An 18,434-nucleotide genomic window follows, 5' to 3' on the forward strand; every position below is an offset into this window, starting at 1 on the left:
CAAAAATTGCTGCAAATAATACCTGTATAATGAAGCTGTTGTCTATCCTACTTAAATCCATTCGAATGTATTGTTAACGCTGGTTTGTTTGGAGAGCGCTATGGATCACGTGACCGCGCGGCGACGCCGGCGAGATCAATGCAAATCGCAACTCTTTTTTTTTTTCATGGCTCTGGCTTTAACTGAAACGCTACATTTTACGATTTACGCCATATTAAGTGCGCCAAAACGGTATTATTTGTTAGAATTTAGTATTAAAACGTACAAAACTTGTAACCTGAGACTTTGTTTCATGTCGCAAGCAGGGTTGTCACTTTGGCGTGAGATTTACATGGGCAGCGTAAGAGGGTGAGACCGGAAGCGTGTGTCTCACGCCAAATGCGTGAGAGTTGGCAACCCTAGATTAACAGATAAGCAGCACGTGTGCCAGTCTTTTTGAGTCTCCACAGAAAGAGAAGTACTTGTTGGGCTTGACTTCTTGGTGTTCTGGTTACAGAAGAACTCCTCTGAGGAAACTGAAGCCGGAGGGAGTGGGTTACAGACGACTTTCTAAAGTCAACATTAATTTATTTTGTTTAATGAAATTGTTGGATCTGCAGCAAAACCTAAGGTCTCTCAAAACCTCTCACATGTTGTCACATGTAATTAAGGGCTAAAAACACTGTTATGAGGAGCTCTAGTGTTGTGAGAGTATGCAGGTTTGCTCATGGAGACTAACCACCTGGAATCTGTTAATCAGGGAGTCCAGTTACAGAGTGTGGTATTAAGTCCAAGTATGGAGCGTTTTCTAGTGACTGTCTTAAGTATAATCTTGTTAAATGAAGAACTGAGGTCAGTGATTAGCATTATGACATAAGTGTCTTAATTATGAAAAATTGAGAGGGCCAGGATGACCCTCTTAAAGGGGCCATATTATGCGATTTCAATTTTTCCTTTCTCTTTGGAGTGTTACAAGCTCTTGGTGCATGAAGAAGATCTGTAAAGTTGCATAGACTAAAGTCTCAAATCCAAAGAAATATTCTTTATGAAAGTTAAGATTTGTCCATGCCCTCCTAAAACGCCTTGTTTAAACACGCCCCCACATGTCTACGTCACTGTGTGGAAAGATTTGCATAACACCACCCAAATGTTCACGCAAAAAAAGAAGGCGTAACTTTTATTTTCGCTGTAGTATTGTTGTTGCTGCCGCCACCATGTTGTGGAGATGCTGTGTTTCGTTGTAAAAGTCAAACTACTTTGTTTGGCTTTCCTTATCCGCTTTGTAAAGCCTAGAGCTGATCCCTGCTGGTCGCTGAGGAAATGCATCAACTTCGCACTGTGGACAAAGCGGAGTGGAGCCCGGGGTCGTCACATGTGATTGCCGCAAGCCAGGGGGCCGCTCCTTCGTTGAATCCGCCGGCCGTGCCATTCTCTAACTCGCCGGCCGTTCCTCACTTAAGCCCGCAGTGTGTGACGCATTTGATGGAGGACTGTTTCCTGAACCTGCAGAGTAGCCTACAATGGGTCTGTGCTCAAAGGCTGTTCTATAAAGTGAGGCAGTTCCAACTTTGCTAGGACAGTCTGGCACTTCTGACTCACAGCCTGTAAGTACATTTTTTTTATATTTAAAGGATTTGCCACTGAGGATTCAAATGCGAGTTTTAAACCGTGTAGAGTAGCTCTTGTTGTTTGTCATTTCTCAGATCACAAATGCAGACATGGTTTTATGCTCACGCGGCGCGATATTCATCGCAACACTTAAAAACACATTATAAGTCATTATAATCAGTAATTATGTCCCCACTGGATGCAACAAATGCCTCGTTTGTAATGGGTTTTATTGGTTTTGTCTCGCTGTGCCTGGAGACGGCATCACAGTATGTTAAGGTCCGTAACATTTCTGTCACATGCTTGAAGTATTCAGCCAATCAAAATGCACTGGATAGCTGGCCAATCAGCGCACACCTCGCTTTTCAGACCAATGAGCTTTGTAAAAATTGACACGTTTCAGACAGGGGGGCATAGAGGAGCAACAATAATGTACATTATATGGATTTTTTTTTTTTATCTTAAACCGCATAAACACATTGCATTACACCAAATACACAACATAATGTTCTTTTTAGCAACGTCATATGACCTCTTTAATCATCCACAGTGGAGTGGCTCTGTCTGTAGGCATCATGCGTAAGTAAATGTCTGTATTTAGCCAAGGCCTTATGGTTGTTGAGTAATTGTGTTGTGACAACACCATATTCTTAATGAAATGGCACATACATGGCAGGTTTCATCATGTTTGTACATCTTCTGACTGTAGTAAGCAATTTCTTTCATTTCTAGAGTGGCTGGTGTGCAAGTAAACAAAAGATTGGACAAAACTCAGTAGGAAGACTGTATATGTATTCTGCTTTGGTGTAGACATAACCTAAAACATAGATATAACATAAACATAATCTAAAACACTGTTTCCACTTGTATGGCCAAAGACGTGATAAGTTAATAGTACTTCCTTCAGGTTGGTGGACAAAGTAACTTGCTATTTTCAAAAATCCCTCAGGGTGTTTGGAAAATGGACATCATAAAGTTCACTGAGCACAGTGTCAGTCAGACTTAATACTTTGGCGATGTAGGCAGCACTTATAACATCAGTGAATTCTCTCACTGAGTAACGTTGGTGCCAATGGAAATGCAACTATAACGTAAATATTCCTGAAGCTGAATTCAGTAATTGTGTATGAAAAATGTTAACAGAGTTTAATAAACATTAGAATGTTATTTTCAAAGGTTTGAGCTCACACATGGGCTGTGGTTGAATCAATGAAAGATTATTGTAGAAAAGATTGTTGTGGGGATGCTTCTTAGGTTATTCTGTAGTAAGAAGAAGTAGTAATAATGAGTTATTGTAGTAGAGGATAATAAAACTATTCTCTCTCAATCATTTTCCTTTTTTTTCCTTTTACATAAGCGTTGACAACGTACCATCTTAAAAACATCTGCAAAATGAATCAATTCTATGCGAAATATTATATAAACAATAGGCCTATAATTTAAACGTTAGTGTTCTTTGCTCGTGAGTTTTGTTTCAAAAGTGGGAACGCGCTGTGTTCAGTTACAGCCAGAGACCCTCTTGAGAAAAAAGCAAACCACAGAAGAGCCTCTTCGCCCCTCCTTTTCGAGTAAGCTACTGGCCGCTATACTTTCACAACATCGCTTCAGTGAAGATCAGGGGAAGGCAGACATTCAACGACGATTTTGAGCGGTAAGTGACTATAATACTACGTTTACTAACAACGCAATCCTAACAGTTATATTACAGTCAGCAAAAAAAAAAAAAAAAAACCGCAAACGCTCGCGCTGCTGTTTTGAGGACCTCTATCCAACACTCGTTGCTATCAAGGTTTGAAGCCGTTCCTCCTCGCGGTCATGTGACACTTTCTTTACCATGAAATGTCACATATAAACTTCTTATGGTGCAAGTAAATACTTAGCGACTACTGTAAAGCGATTTCGTAACAGTTTTTCTTAGTTACATTAATATGCCCGTAACAAGTGCGAATGATAGTAAATGTAGTATAACGGGCTTAGGCTAAATAAAATAAGCTTATATATGTTAAAAATCTCGGTGGTGAACAACATAAAAATAAAAGTAAAAAACGAAAAATTTTGTCGACAAAGGGTATTCTATTCTTGCTTTACTGTGTATGTAAAATTGTTTACTAAATTACTAAATGTTGACTAATACGATGAATCCCTCATTAAATGTCACCTAACATCCCATATTGGTTGTTATATTTTTGATGTGTGACGTGTTGGAAGGGATTCATTTTCATAATAGTTCACATCATACAAAAGATGTATTTTCTGAATAATTTCTAATATAATTCATGCAAAGATGGCACAATTGAAATGTATTAAACAAAAATCTAAAGGGTAATTGCTGAATTTGTAAAGTTTCAGAGGAGGTGCATTCATTTATGCTGTACACACACACACACATATACATACAGTATATCTACATTACAAAGTAGATGGCAACAAGTAACTGTCTTTATGTGAATGAGTAAAATCATTCACTCAGCCGAGACATTCAATCAGTTCTGTTGATCTATTTTGAATAGGGAAATAGACAAAATTGTATCTAAATGTACATTTTTCTGTAATAACTTTTGTATTGAACTGTATAAAAGCAATTATAATTATATTATATGGTCCAAAATCTGCAGTGTTGCTTACGAGAAATACTTTCTGGTCAAATATTTGCTCAACTCTTATGTAATATATTACTTAACTCCATAATAAAAATTCCTTTCATCGCAATATTCTTGTACTGCTGTTTCTGTACTATTCTTGTTAACCAGTCTTCATTAGTAGTCCCTATGCATGTCATGCTTGCTCTTCTTCACAGAGATTAACCCATGAGACTCCCAGAGCCTGAGCATGAACCAGGGGAGAGGTGCTTGTTTGTGGACCTCAGTGCCTCAGCAGTGCCCCGCACCATGTGATCGTTACAAGCATGCGTCTTGTGCCTACAGAGACCATGTTTACATATTAGGTGGCAGAGAACAATGCTCACTGAGAGATTTCTGGAAATATAAGTGGGTAAGTCATTGTTATTTATCTGCGGCTACCTGCTGCTTTGGATACTTGTGTTAATTGTTACATAGTATATGGTTCCTGTTGCATTGATCGATTACAATTAAGGGGGAATATATATATTTCTAGTCTGTGACAAGTGGGCCCAGCTTCCCTATGATAGCGAAGAAGCACCTGAAGAACTGGAGGAGCACACAATGGTAGCATATCAGGTAATTGCAACAAACTCACAATTGAGTGTAAGGCATGGAAGAGAGCACTGTACATTCATTATTTACCATTTTTCTTCTTAGGGATTTATGTATGTCTTCGGAGGAATGCAAGACTCATCATATACAAACTCAAAAACACCTCTTTGGGTATTTGATACAGGTATTTTTTATTCAGTGCATGTTCAGTGGGGTTCCAAAATGTCTGAGTCTACTAGACAATGCTTCAACAAAAAGTTCTATGTACTTTAATTATTTTTATAAATTATACTAATGGAATTTAAGTTAAAAAAAAAAAAAAAAAAAAAAAAAAGAATTAAAAAACTGTAACTTTCTGATTTTTTGTATTATTTGTTTTAGCAAATGTCTTTTGTTTTATTGACAGCAGCACTTGTGCTGTATGAATGCAGATTGTGTTTTACCACAGTAATATGCCACTTTGTCATTCACGTCTTCAGTTTTATATTCTTTGCAGTTAAAGAGTGCTGGATTAACTGGAAAACAGGGAGTGAAACTTTACAGGTAAACATCTTTCTTTCTTTTCTTTTTTTTTTTACAAGACCTACAGCTGAAACAGATGATTATTTTATTATAATGAACTGTTATTGTAGGGAGTGACACCGGCAAACAGAAAAGGGCACAGTGCTGTTATCTTTGGGTCATCTATGTATGTCTACGGTGGATACATTGATATTAGAGGATCAACAAAGGAATTCTGGAAATTTGATTTTGGTGAGTGTTATCACATTCCATGGGATTTACGTTTTTTAGTAAGCGAGCATCTTCTAAGTCTAAATATATATTTGAAAAGTCAGGTATGATTTCTGTAATTTACAAATTGCTGAATGACCTTGCCAAATAATGATATTTTAGATTCTAGGGGGTGGTCGCTACTAAGCAGTGTACAAGGTGGACCTGGTCCCAGACATGGTCACTCAGCTATGACATACCAGGACTCTATGTACCTTTATGGTGGCCTGCAGGGCCTTAAGGAACAGAAGGACCTGTGGAGCTGGAGGTCTGCCAGTCAAACATGGAGCTGCATCAAATTCCAGTGAGTTTCTTTATTAACATCTATCTATCCATACCATAAACCAGGGGTTGGCAAGTAAGTTTGGCATCGGGCCAAAAAAAAACAATTTCACCACTAGATAGTGGGCCAGAACATAGTCAAAGGATAATCATGAAATTAATTGATGAAAAATGCAACTATTGCCTGTGACAAATCCGCCTTCGCTCAATGTCAAAAGTACTTCAGTTTGTTTGAAATTTCACAGTTCTGTTCATAACGTATATTAAAAAATAAAATAACTTTTTTACAACCACATGACAAGCTAATATCTTGGATGTCAGCATTAAAATGTATAATTGCTGCTTTTTGCAGTGCAAATTTTGTTTGTGATGAAATAACAGTACGTTTTCGTCAGTTATTTTACCTACGGATTGATGCATTACTACAGTACATACTTCTGCTCATTCGAAATTGGATACAGATGAAGTAGCACTGTAAGATTATATTTGTTTAAATGCATTATTGAGAGAGCGATTGTGTGTGAATAAGTGTTTACTTACATAGCCTACTCTGATTGTGAGTAACTTTTGCTGACATTACAGATCTATTTCAGAACTAGTCGTTATCAAAATAATCTGGCTTCGGGCGCCTGTTGCCGACCACTGCCATAAACCCTGATTGCCATACAAATAATCAATTTGGCCCGACTTAGTGAAGTTTATAGCTTAACCTAAATGTTGTTTGACACAATTAGTAGTAAGCATGTTCCCAAGCAGAACAGAATATTCCACTTAAATTTGTGTGTGTTTGACTTTCCACACTGTGTACAAATTGGATATGCACACAAAAATTGGATTTCGACTGACATTCTGAACAAGGCTTAAGTGTTTGCGCACTTCTTCATACAGTTGTTTCCTGTGCCTGTTATTGAAGCATCATCTATTTCTGTTTAACTCACCCCTAAATGGCACATAAAAACAAAACAAACTGTAGTCGGTTGCTTTACAACATAATGCACTGTCTTCCAGTTTCATGGAATAGTTCATCCAAAAATGAAAATTTACTCACACTCAGGCCATCCAAAATGTAGATGAGTTTGTTTCTTCTCTTTTAAGAAATTTATCATAACATAACTCACCATTGGATCCTCTAAAGTGAATGGATGTCATCAGAATAAGAGTCCAAACAGCTGGTAAAAGCTTCACAATAATCCACAAGTGATCCACACCACTCCAGTCCGTTATTTAATGTTTTGTGAAGAGAAAAGCTTTGTGTTTATAAGAAACAAATCGATCAAGGCGCTTCTGACCAAAATACCATTTCATAATCCATAATGACGCTTCCCCCAGTGAAAGTCCGACCCCTGCTGTCCTCTCAAAATCCACTAATATATTTGTTTAGAACTGTTTTGGATTGTAAACAGAGTTTGTTTTGTGTATATTTCTCTCCTGATTCAGAAAAGACTTTTTCACAGGAGAAAGTAATATTATGGATGGAGAAGCAACGGTTTGAAGTTAAAAGCATCTTAATGATGGATTTGTTTCTTAAAAATACACCGTTTGTGGATTACTTACAATACTTGTGGATTATTGTGATGCTTTTATCAGCTGTTTCAACGCTCATTCTGACAGCACCCATTTATTGGTAAGCAAGTGATTTCTCATAATCTGTTCCGATGAAGAAACAAACTCATCTATATCTTGGATGGTCTGAGGGTGGGTACATTTTAAGCATATTTTCATTTTTGAGTGAACTATGCCTTTAATGTTTGAATATAGTTTTTTTTCTCCTTTTTTTTTTTTCTCCAGACATGCACTTAAACACCAACTTCTCTGATCCCTTACTCTGCAGTTCAGGTCCTCCTAGGCTGGTTGGTCACTCTGCTGTATTGTTTAAGGACAGCATGCTCATCTTTGGTGGTGGGGAAACCCAGAGCTCTCCTCAGAGCAGCTTGTGGAGGTTCAACCTGGAAACACAAACCTGGAAAAAGCTAGCATTGTTGCCTGGATCCCCCTCTCTGTGCCGGATCCATCACTGCAGCATTGGCCTAGGCCAGAGTTTCCAGCCAACAGCCCCAAACAGTGTCTATTTAAGGGAAATACCCAACTCTCACATCATCAATAGCAAGCTAAGACCATTTAAGAACAAGTGCCAACCATCCCGCCCCACTTTGCAAGAGCCCTGCATTGAGCTCCAGACTTTCCACATGGACAATAAGAAGCATTCACCAGATTTTAGTATTGCACTGAAAGACACTAAGCTGAAAGGAAGCTGTCTCACCTTTGAGAACCAGGAGGCTATTAGCAAGAAGCGGAATAGTGTTGACCTGGCAGAGGAAACCGAGGATGCCATGTTTCTCCATATGCCTGACTTGCTGTTAGTCCTGGGTGGTAAACCTCTACAAAGACAGGATGTGATTTCAGTGTGGCATATGACAGTGGCATAAATCTGTTGTTTTTGGTGCATTCTACTTTCTCTGTGAGAAATTAATGGGCCTTAGCAACAATACTAATATCCTGTGGGAGAACAATTGAATTATTCAGTCATGTACAAAGTTTTCACACTGTCTGTAATTATTACTGTGAGTCTGAGAAACCACATTCACTCTGAAAGGCACCAATTAGGGTTCCACAGAATATGTCATTTGTTTCTGTAAGAGTTGTACTTAATACTGTATAGTGTACTGTATATGCTGGTTAACATTTTACTATGTATCAACAATTTATATTAAAGAGTTTTCACTAAGTGTGAAATACCAGTCAAAATGGCTCATGTGAATTTTATTACATGCTAGGAATCAATCCAAACATTGTCACCTTTTGTAATTTGCTTTGTGTGTGTTTTGTTAGATCAATGTATATTGCTGGCAGAACACATTCATTTTCCTGCCTTCACATTGTTTCAGGATCGCTGCACTCAAATGCTTTAATAAGTAATGCATTAGTGAGCAATGTGTAATCCATTCGCAACAAGCAAAAATGTGTTGCTCTGCTAATGTTAAAACCAGCTCTAGTCTGTATTTATTTTTTGATCTGTTTAAAACCGATAGAAAACCAAATTTGTAGCATATTTGTATTAAATAAATGTTGTATTAAATATAACTAGCTTGGCTAAAACATATTACAAAAATACAAGTAATCTGAAAAAAGGAGTAAACTATGCTTGTAGATCACTTACATTTCATACATTGACCTGTACTTTCATCACTACATGCATGTAGTGTTTATTGCCACCTGAGGGCGACAGACTTCGCCAGTCATGCTACACAAAAAAAAAAAAAAAAAAAAAAAAAAAAAAAAAAAATGCACAAATCATATAGCATGCTCCAACAATCTCCTTGACACATTTGGGTTATTCTACACAGTGTATTTTTTTTTTTTTTTTTTTTTTTTTTTTTGTATATTGAAATAAAAGACAGAAAAACATAGTTCACATCTGTAGGCTAAACAGACACAGACCATCATCAGTATTCTTTATCCTCAATATTAATGGATAATATACCAATTAAAATGTTCCATTATGAAAAATGTGACATAAGTCCAAGAGATTTTCATAATACAACATATCCATTTTAAATAGTATTGAACTGCATTTTGTAGAGAATTGTTATATATTTGGACAAACCTATAACACAAAAAAAAAAAAAACAATTTGGACATACATATAATGCTAAAAAGTTTATATATACTGATAAACTGTATGAAGGCATGGTTTGTTCACTTTAGACTGCAAAGATGGTATGGAAGTTGTATCTTCAGAAGTGGCACATATTCTTCGCAAAAAGGTGCACTTACACAGTCTGTTTAATAATGCATAAATACACAAGAATTACAACTGAAAATATAATGTTATTTAATTAATGTTTTAAATGATTTATGAATACATAAACCAAAATAATTTAAATATTAAGTTGCATTTTATAATTAAATATAGACACAAATAATAACCATGGTGATATCTATGAATACTCCAGATTTTACGACAAAATTATTTAAGATTTTATTTAATTTAAAAAAATAAAATGTAAATTAAAATTGGCCCCTCAAGATAGATGTGGCCATAGAAGAAAGATGCCTAGAGAATGTAACGTGTATTTATTTTGTTGAAGCGATAGAGGGCGCCATACCACTTCAGAAAAAGTTCGCAATGCAATCCTCCTATCAGCGGTACAAAAAGTCGATTAATACTGAAATGAACTGGCAAACAAAGCGACACTTGAGTGAATTTCTTAATACTCATCTTAAGCCTTGCGAAAGCGTCTGCATTATTTAATTAAATATTACAGAAAGTGATCAGAGATGACTGACTATATGATTCTCTTTAAACCATAAAGGTTTTGCTTTTTAGTTAATAATAATTACAATAATAATAATAATAATAATAATAATAATAATAATAATAATAATAACTCGATGTGTAAATTTGACGTGAAAACAACATGTACTGGCAATTTATAATATGCTTACATTTTTTGTTTGTTTGTTTGTTTGTTTGTTTTGAAGTAATCGGATTTCTGTTGCGTTATGAAATGAAAAAATAATTAAATAAATAAATAAATAAAATAAGTTGATGTGTGATGGTTGTTACGTGTCACGTACAAATCCAGCAGTAAAAGCACGGAAAAAAAAAAAAAAAAAAAAAAAAAAAAAAAAAAACTTTTTTTTTTTGGACTGATGTTGGAGAGCCTAACCTGTTTTAGCGCATAATCCCTCTATTGCAGTTGGTCGAGCGTCCCACGTGGTTTGAAGTATAAAAAAGTTTCAGCGCGAGGTGCTTTAGTGTCGTGATTACACGAGAGAAAAGACCAAAGGACAACATCCCTCCTGAGGCTGAAGAAATACGCAAGAACACACACAATTCACATTACCATTACTGAGAGAAGAGGAGCCCGAGCAAAGACAAAGAGTGCAATTTTGTCTTCAAACAAGAACGATTTTTGACTACACTGACCTATAAAGGAATACAAGATTAGAAACCGGTTTGTTTTGATTCTTTACACGCGTCAATTTGTCAGTTACCTTGGAGATGAGAGAACGTTTTCGCGTTTGCAACTAGCGTCAATTAAGACTTTGGTTTTCGCGACTTGCCCTCATTATTACTCAATGTGTTTACTGGGCGATGCTACATACGTTTTCCGTGAACGTCTCACAAAAGTGACCGCGAGCATGATGATGAATGGACATCTGTCAGAGGAGATTGTTGGAAGTACAACTCTGTCCGGTTTATAGGTCAAATTGTTTTACGGTAGGAATTCATGAACTGATTTGTTTGTTGTATGGACACGTTATTTAAGAAGATGAGTATTTCCATCCTCTCTGTAACCTGTTTAATGGCTTGCATACTCTCAGTTCAGTGTAGTCTGGGAGCTGAGACTGTGTCTCAGGAGTCTCAGTGTGCTTCTTGTGGACTCGGGCATCCGGATGATTCGGGGCGAATGGACACAGACTTTCTGGAGGCGGTTAAAAGGCACATATTGAACCGACTGCAGATGAGAGAGAGACCAAATATCACTCATCCCATTCCCAAAGCTGCCATGGTAACGGCGCTGCGCAAACTTCACGCGGGTAAAGTTCGGGAGGACGGGAAGTTTGAAATTCCCAACTTGGATGGACATGCTGCCCACAACGAGGTGCAAGAAGAAACGTCGGAAATAATCAGTTTCGCCGAGTCAGGTGTGTACAAGATCTCGAAGCGAGATCTACATTACAGAAAATTCGATATTATGTATTTTATTAGTTCAAAAATAAAATATAATAATATTTAAGCATATTTTATCGTTTGGAACACCCGAGACTTGCATAATGTATCTCCAGTTGGGGTCAATTAAATGTACAAGTACAAATTATTTACAATTCTTGGCTTTAACTTAAATTTATGGAGTCCATTTATTTTGGGGGCGTGTATTCATTTATCACAAAGCGTGCTTGGAATTTACAGAATGTACAAAAATTACAAATCAAATATTTAATTAACAGGTCAAATTGTTTTGTTCTCACAGTATTAGCAATGATGCCAGTAGACAAGGACTAACTTGTGTGACTTTAGCTAGCTGTGACATCCAGTTGGTCTGTTTCAAACCTAATAATATAACTGAATTTCTTTAAACAAGTGTTGCGATTTTGTCGCACTTCAAGGGGTTAATGACACATGCATCCTTGATCTAATTTTTCTATGACATAACTGGAGCAATCAGAACACATGACCCTCTCTTAATATATAATTAGATGTGCTGACAGAAAATAACAAGTAGTTTGTCAAATTATGACCTTTGCTAGGTTGGTGTTGAGACTATTAAAATCCTAGAACATCCCCGGGAACGCCAAGAGAGCATCAAAAACATGGCAATCAAAGTATTACAGATAATTCGTTAATAAGAGGGCAAGAACATTTTCACGCCTTCTAACAGACAATACAGCCATAAAAATCTTTTGTTAGAACTAATAAAAACCAGTGCCTTTTATTGAATTATACCAAATTGCTTTGAAGTGACTACAGGGTTCCCATGGTCATGGACAACCTGAAAATATGAGGTCTGAAAAAGTAATAGAGATATAATGAATGTAAATTCAGTTATTTATTTTTTTTACAGTACTTATGCAGCAACCCTGAATGCTGGAGTAAGTCATGAAAATGCATTGGTCAAAATGGGTGGGGAAGTAATGAAGATTTCTGGATTTTCATTTTATTAACCAGTTCATCAAATATAGATCTGTGGTACAGTTCAGTTTACAGGAGAATGTATGGAGCTTGTTAAGTGTTAAAGAAAAACACATGGATTAACCCTTCTGCACATTTTTAACTGTGTCAATCAAGTTGCAATTGCATTAGCAAAAGGACATTAATAGAAGAAATGCATCTAGAATATGGATCTAGAATATGGTCATGCAGAATAAGGCATATGTGCTTAAGTACTAATAAACAGGTTCTGTGCTAGTAATATGCATGTTAATAAGCAACTCGCTAATAATGAACAGTGTTCCCTTATCCAAAGTGTTACCCAGATTTTTATATAGACAATCATAATCTGTCTTCATTACCAGGAAGTATAGTTAATCTGAAGATATGTAAATGTTTTAATTACTTTTTTTTTTTTTAAAGTTTCCAATATCTCGGTTTGACACATTTAAGCATGTAAACTGGCTTCTTTTTCTTCTATTCTTGCACACTGTGCAGCACAACTAGCTTGGACATTATCCGAACTTCTTGCTCCAATAAGAATGATCTGAACGCGCTCATGACAGCACAACAAAAGGTGGCAATTATTGAGAGAGTACTGAGTTCTTGCTAAACCCAATATGTCAACATTGGGAACAAAAACAACAAAAGAAAACAAAAGAAATCACTCAGAATAATGTATGAGATATTTGAGTCGTTGTTGGTGACAGAGAGGCTAAGGTGGGGGGATGGACTTCTTATATCCTATTCTGAAAATGAATTTCAAATATCAAAGCTCGATCAGGCCTCTTTGCAGTGTCCCCTATTATTCACAACACCTTTGAACCACTGAGCAGCAATGCATCATGAAACTGGCTCTCTGAACCCCCATCTGCCTCAAGGCCAGCTGGCGCTAACCCCTCAAGTGAGGGCTGCCAGCCAGGGCATAGCATTAGGACAACCCTAGATCCTTTCTGCTAAGAGGTACAAAAAGAGGAATTTGTGAGGTATGCAATGTGCAAATCACTGCAGCTGTAGGCAGTTGAGTTGCCTCATGTGTTGCATGCTCTTCCCTGCTCTTATGTGGTATGACTGCAAGTCAGAAGGCAGATCTCGCGCTCCATGCTTTAGGAGAGCAATAAGAAGAGGGCTGCCAAGGTACAGAAGAGGACGGCTGCCAATTTCAGGTCTCTATTGCCATTTCAGAAGTATTTGGTGTCCCGTAGCCACAGGAGCGGAGCGGTAGATGCTTGCTTCTCATTTGTCAGCATAACCATTCAGACTCACTGAACTCTTCAGGACCAGTTCATCACGGGGTATTAAGACTTCATTATTAGACATTATTCAGCATGGCACAGTGTCCATAAGGTCAAAGAGCCAAATTGATCTCTTTAGAAATTTTTTGTTTTTTGACATTTGATCCAAAAAAGGAACTTAAGAGCCTGTAGTGCTAACTGATTGGCACACTGTCAAAATCTAATCAGGCATCATGCCATGGTCTTGATCTTATTGATCTTTGACAAGCAGTTCACATTAAGCATTTTAAGCATGAGAGCAATCTTCTGTGAAACACAGAAACAAAACTAACGGCAAGTATCTCAAAAGTTCACTTGCCTGTGCTCTGTTTGACAAAAAAAATAAAAGTATCAACAAAATAAAAATTTTGATGTACTGAAACTGATGTAGGTAAGTGTTGATAATTATGGAGATAAAGTATGCCACAACACTGACATCATCTCGTCTCCCTGCTCGCACAGCCTTGGAGAGTGTGAAGTGGACAAATCCTTGTTTGACTAGATTCACTTTAAGCAGGAGCTGTTGAGACAGGTTCTGAGCACATTGCCATACATGTATATCTGTATCCAGGGGGCATATAAAGGCAGGTAACGAGGTGAAATGGTGGTGTAATCAGTTCAGTTAGTGTGTTCCCTATCATCATAGGACATACATGTTCACACCTGACACCTCTCCAGGGCTGATTCTCCGTCACTGATGAACTTTGACTGTGTCTGCACTGTGTGATATCAAAGGCTTGGCTCCCAGCAAATGAGTCTTGACAGCCTTGTTAAAAAACAACAACAACAAAAACACTGCACTGCTTGTCACCAGCATATGTGTTTGAAAGCTGGTCCAAAACTAGGTGTCTTAGCATAACCAGATTTTTTTTTTTTTTTTCTGAAAAGCCATAACAATATCATACAGCAATAATTAACTATTATACCATTTTGAAAGCACACTGTATGATGCAAATTATTACTGATTTGTTTGTATTTTTGAACATGCTTTCAAGTCTATAATTTTTTTAATTTTCAAAAAAAGCAGAGAGAATGCATGTAAAGTCACTGCTACTCCATGTGAGGTCAAGCTGTCAACTGAAGAAGCCACCCTTTGTGCCAAGTTGTTGACATTAAACCAAACTAATCTGTTGGCAAACATGGTTGTTTTACCATTTCAAAACCTGCCAATATTAAACAGCCTTGGCATTCAAATTAGGATTACAAAGAACATGATTCATTTGCAACTTTCAGCATCAAGTGAATTTCTCTCATTTTCTGGGTGGTCAAAATAATCTTTACAATCAAATTACAACTGCAAAAAAGCTCTGCATCTTGGACTTTCTAAATACAATTTGCTACACAATTGTATTTAGAAAGTCGCCAGTGTGATGTAAATGCCTCATCATGCTTCTCATTTTAAGGGCACACGCTCAATGCTGGGCTGTGCCACAGCAGTCTCCTAATACCTCTCGCAGTGCATTGTGTTGTCAGTCTTTCGGCTCCAGAAGCTCTGGGTTTTCACAGTATTCCCTGTGAACTCAATGAACCCCCTGGGGCAAGGCCCATGTCCGACCCCCCCACCCTTCCACACGGCCCAGCATCTTCAGCTCAAACCATGAGTCCAACTGGACTTGGGCCCAGAACTGTGGCATCTAGTCTATCTGGAAAAAGTTAAATGGTTATGTCAGTGAATGTGGCTAAGGAGGGGTATTCGTCGGCAGAATCACAACCTGTTTGTGTTAGTTCAAAATTGAGAAAAGACATAAATGAGCTTATTTTGTAAGAAAGAGTTGCTACTTGAGAATTAATAAACTTCTGTGGTCTCTTACAGATGATGTGACTCCATCGAAGTCCAGCCTCTACTTCTTGATTTCCAATGAGGGGAATCAGAACCTCTACGTGTTGCAGGCAAACCTGTGGCTGTACTTCAAGCTGTTGCCAGGTACTCAGGAGAAAGGACTGCGGCGGAAGGTGACGGTGAGAGTGCACTACTATGAGCCTGGAGGGCAGAACGTGCACTGGCCCATGATGGAAAAACGTGTGGAGTTGAAGCGCAGTGGCTGGCACACCTTCCCTGTGTCCGAGGCCGTACGTGAAATGCTGGCAAAAGGTGGTCGCCGACAGGACCTTGACATTCACTGCGATGGCTGCGAGGCTGCCAACGTTCAGCCCATCCTGGTTGACCCAAACGATCCCTCACACCGACCCTTCCTGGTGGTCCATGCCCAGCAGGCAGACGGGAAACACCGTATCCGAAAGCGGGGCCTGGAGTGTGACGGCACCAATGGTGGTTTGTGCTGCCGACAGCAGTTTTACATTGACTTCCGGCTTATTGGCTGGAACGACTGGATCATCGCGCCAGCAGGGTACTATGGGAACTACTGTGAAGGCAGCTGCCCAGCTTATTTGGCAGGAGTTCCGGGCTCTGCCTCATCTTTTCACACGGCAGTAGTAAACCAGTACCGCATGAGAGGCATGAGTCCTGGTTCAGTCAACTCCTGCTGCATACCCACCAAACTCAGCACCATGTCCATGCTCTACTTCGATGACGAATACAACATCGTCAAGCGTGACGTGCCTAACATGATCGTGGAGGAGTGTGGCTGTGCCTGAAGAAAATCCACGTTAAGACATGTTACGAAGGCAGTGACGGTCATATTTATGGTCTTTTTGAACCACATGCATATAGATTATGTTAATATTTGTGCACTCACAAAAAACAATCACACACACGTTAGTGTGTAGATCATCAGATGTATGACAGGTAGGTCCTTCTAATGAACAAAAAGGCTTTGGGATGGTAAGGGAAAGGGAACACCACATGGCTTTTCTCTAGTTTGCCATTTCTAGAATTAAAAAAAATGTCTCAATACTCTCCAACAGCAAAAAGGAGACAAACTGGTATGACACTTTGACATAAGTACTTAGAGACTGTTGTACAAGCACTGACATATCTCCTACTTCAGAACACCAGCACTTCAACAGCTTAAGACAATATGACAAATCATTCCAGCTGATGTGGAGATTTCCAAATCAGTGTGTCATCTTCCCAGTAGTTCCCCGGAGGCATTCCCACAGCAAGGACTCCTGTTGTCTGCGGCATTGTTAAATCTGTTGTGAGGCTTCTACTCAAACTGTAAGAACCTCTGGACAAGATCATCTTGAAACTAAAACCACTTCTGCCATTCTACTAATATGTGCACATCTTGATTGTAGGAGACTGCATAACTAGATCTTGAGGTCTAACCGATAGAGTGCAAACTTCACCGCTTCCTTCATCTGCACACTTCAGTGGCTGACAAATGCTCGCAGTGGTGTGCGTTCCGCGGAGCTGCTTCCATTCTGTCCAGCTGGTTTACAGGGAGTACAGCACTTGCGAAAACTCTCGAAATGCACAATTTAAAGCACTTGCATATTGCAAAGCCTTCAAAAGGGTACATAGAGGTGGACCTACCCTTGCCCATAGTCCTTTTAATATAAAGTGCCGCACGAACTATGCAATGTATAGTAATCCTGAACTATGTAAAAAAAAAAAGAAAACACACACAAAAAAAACAGATTCCTTCTTTCTGCTTGTCTTTAACTCTTCATCAATACTTGAAATGTGATCTTTCGCTTGTTTTCCAAAGCGGATGATTGTTATGATGTTTGCACTGAAAAGTTGCGGGATTAGTTAAAAGACAAAAAAAAACCTGCCATTGAAAATGATATTTTTGTAGTAAAACTGAATTTTGTGAAAAATGTATTGTACCTAATTAATTGTACCAAAGAGGCCAATATTTTAGCTATTACAATAAGGTGGCAAGGCCATTCCAATATTTGTAAAATAATTATTGATATTTCTCAAGAGGCCTAATAATCAGGGTACAACAATATGGATTTCATTTGTAGCTCTGTCTAATTTTTTTTTTATACTATGTACAGAAAACTGATGAACAGAATCTCTTCCTTGTCTTTAATTTTCCATTCTACTATTTAATAAGATTTATTACTTAGCTGTTGTTACAATGTCATTTAGCTAAATGGACATCATCTCTGTACAGATTATGTAAAATAAAAATATTCTTTCTTAAATATTTTGTAACTTTAAAATAAATTCTTACTTTGCATCCTTGTGAACAAGTTGCTTTTAACAGTGTCAAAACTATAACACAGATTGTTTACTGACAGTCCCACTGTTGCATGCATTTAAAAGATTATACCTTTTTTTTAAAGTTATGATAACAAGATGGAGGAAGTAGTCTTGCAGCCACTGCAGTTCTATGCAGTGTTCTGCAAAGCCTGCAAAAATGCTTGGTTAAGACAATGAGAGCACAATGCATGAAACCTCACACAGAGATATCGATCAACAAATTATGATAGAATCAGCATATATTTATATATATACAAACCAGGTAACATATTGCACATAAATGTAATGACTGCGCTCCATGGTTTCAATATTTGTCATTCTTAGTACATTCTTGGCTCGGAGGCAAAAGGGCTCTCACTGCACAACATGTAGGCACAGAGACTGATTACATCAGCGTGGGTCCCCTGGAAGCACAATCAACATATACTGCCTTTTCTGAGCCCTAGAGGTATAGATGCAAAACACGCGGCACTAAAATACCTACAAACAGAGAGCGCCAGACCACCGCACCTACCAACGGTCTGGGGCATTTCAGCAGAATCCTAGTTCAATACAGCAAAACAAAAGCCTTCCAAAAC

The 18,434-nt window shown here is 38.0% G+C and overlaps 2 protein-coding genes across 3 annotated transcripts; both read left to right on the plus strand.

Annotated features, from left to right (window-relative positions):
• The first annotated feature begins 4,715 nt into the window (after positions 1-4,715).
• LOC109096065 (ras guanine nucleotide exchange factor F-like) lies at positions 4,716-8,760 on the plus strand. The gene is made up of 6 exons (XM_042764070.1): positions 4,716-4,784; positions 4,866-4,944; positions 5,257-5,303; positions 5,393-5,513; positions 5,655-5,835; positions 7,645-8,760. Exons 1-6 carry the CDS (start codon positions 4,770-4,772, stop codon positions 8,237-8,239), a joined length of 1,038 nt encoding a protein of 345 aa, XP_042620004.1. The 5' UTR covers positions 4,716-4,769; the 3' UTR covers positions 8,240-8,760.
• A 1,744-nt stretch (positions 8,761-10,504) lies between these two features.
• Positions 10,505-17,405, plus strand: LOC109096066 (inhibin beta B chain-like). 2 transcript variants are annotated; one of them, XM_042764068.1, is made up of 3 exons: positions 10,505-11,037; positions 11,142-11,465; positions 15,556-17,405. In XM_042764068.1, the coding sequence occupies exons 2-3, from the start codon at positions 11,228-11,230 to the stop codon at positions 16,335-16,337; spliced, it is 1,020 nt and encodes a 339-aa protein (XP_042620002.1). In that variant the 5' UTR covers positions 10,505-11,037; positions 11,142-11,227; the 3' UTR covers positions 16,338-17,405. The 2 variants fall into 2 exon arrangements, with proteins under 2 accessions (XP_042620002.1, XP_042620001.1); XM_042764067.1 differs by having other exon boundaries at positions 10,505-11,465.
• Positions 17,406-18,434: the final 1,029 nt, after the last annotated feature.

The sequence above is a fragment of the Cyprinus carpio genome, chromosome A9 (genome assembly GCF_018340385.1).
Source record: "Cyprinus carpio isolate SPL01 chromosome A9, ASM1834038v1, whole genome shotgun sequence".
NCBI lineage: Eukaryota > Metazoa > Chordata > Actinopteri > Cypriniformes > Cyprinidae > Cyprinus > Cyprinus carpio.

Bases quoted from the DNA above. Each gene is read 5' to 3' on its own strand.
- LOC109096065 (XM_042764070.1), top strand. The intron at 5,514-5,654 runs GTGAGTGTTATC...ATGATATTTTAG, and splicing joins ATTCTGGAAATTTGATTTTG to ATTCTAGGGGGTGGTCGCTA. The intron at 5,836-7,644 runs GTGAGTTTCTTT...CTTACTCTGCAG, and splicing joins TGGAGCTGCATCAAATTCCA to TTCAGGTCCTCCTAGGCTGG.
- LOC109096066 (XM_042764067.1), top strand. From the start codon at position 11,069: ATGGACACGTTATTTAAGAAGATGAGTATTTCCATCCTCTCTGTAACC. The intron at 11,466-15,555 runs GTGTGTACAAGA...GGTCTCTTACAG, and splicing joins AATCAGTTTCGCCGAGTCAG to ATGATGTGACTCCATCGAAG.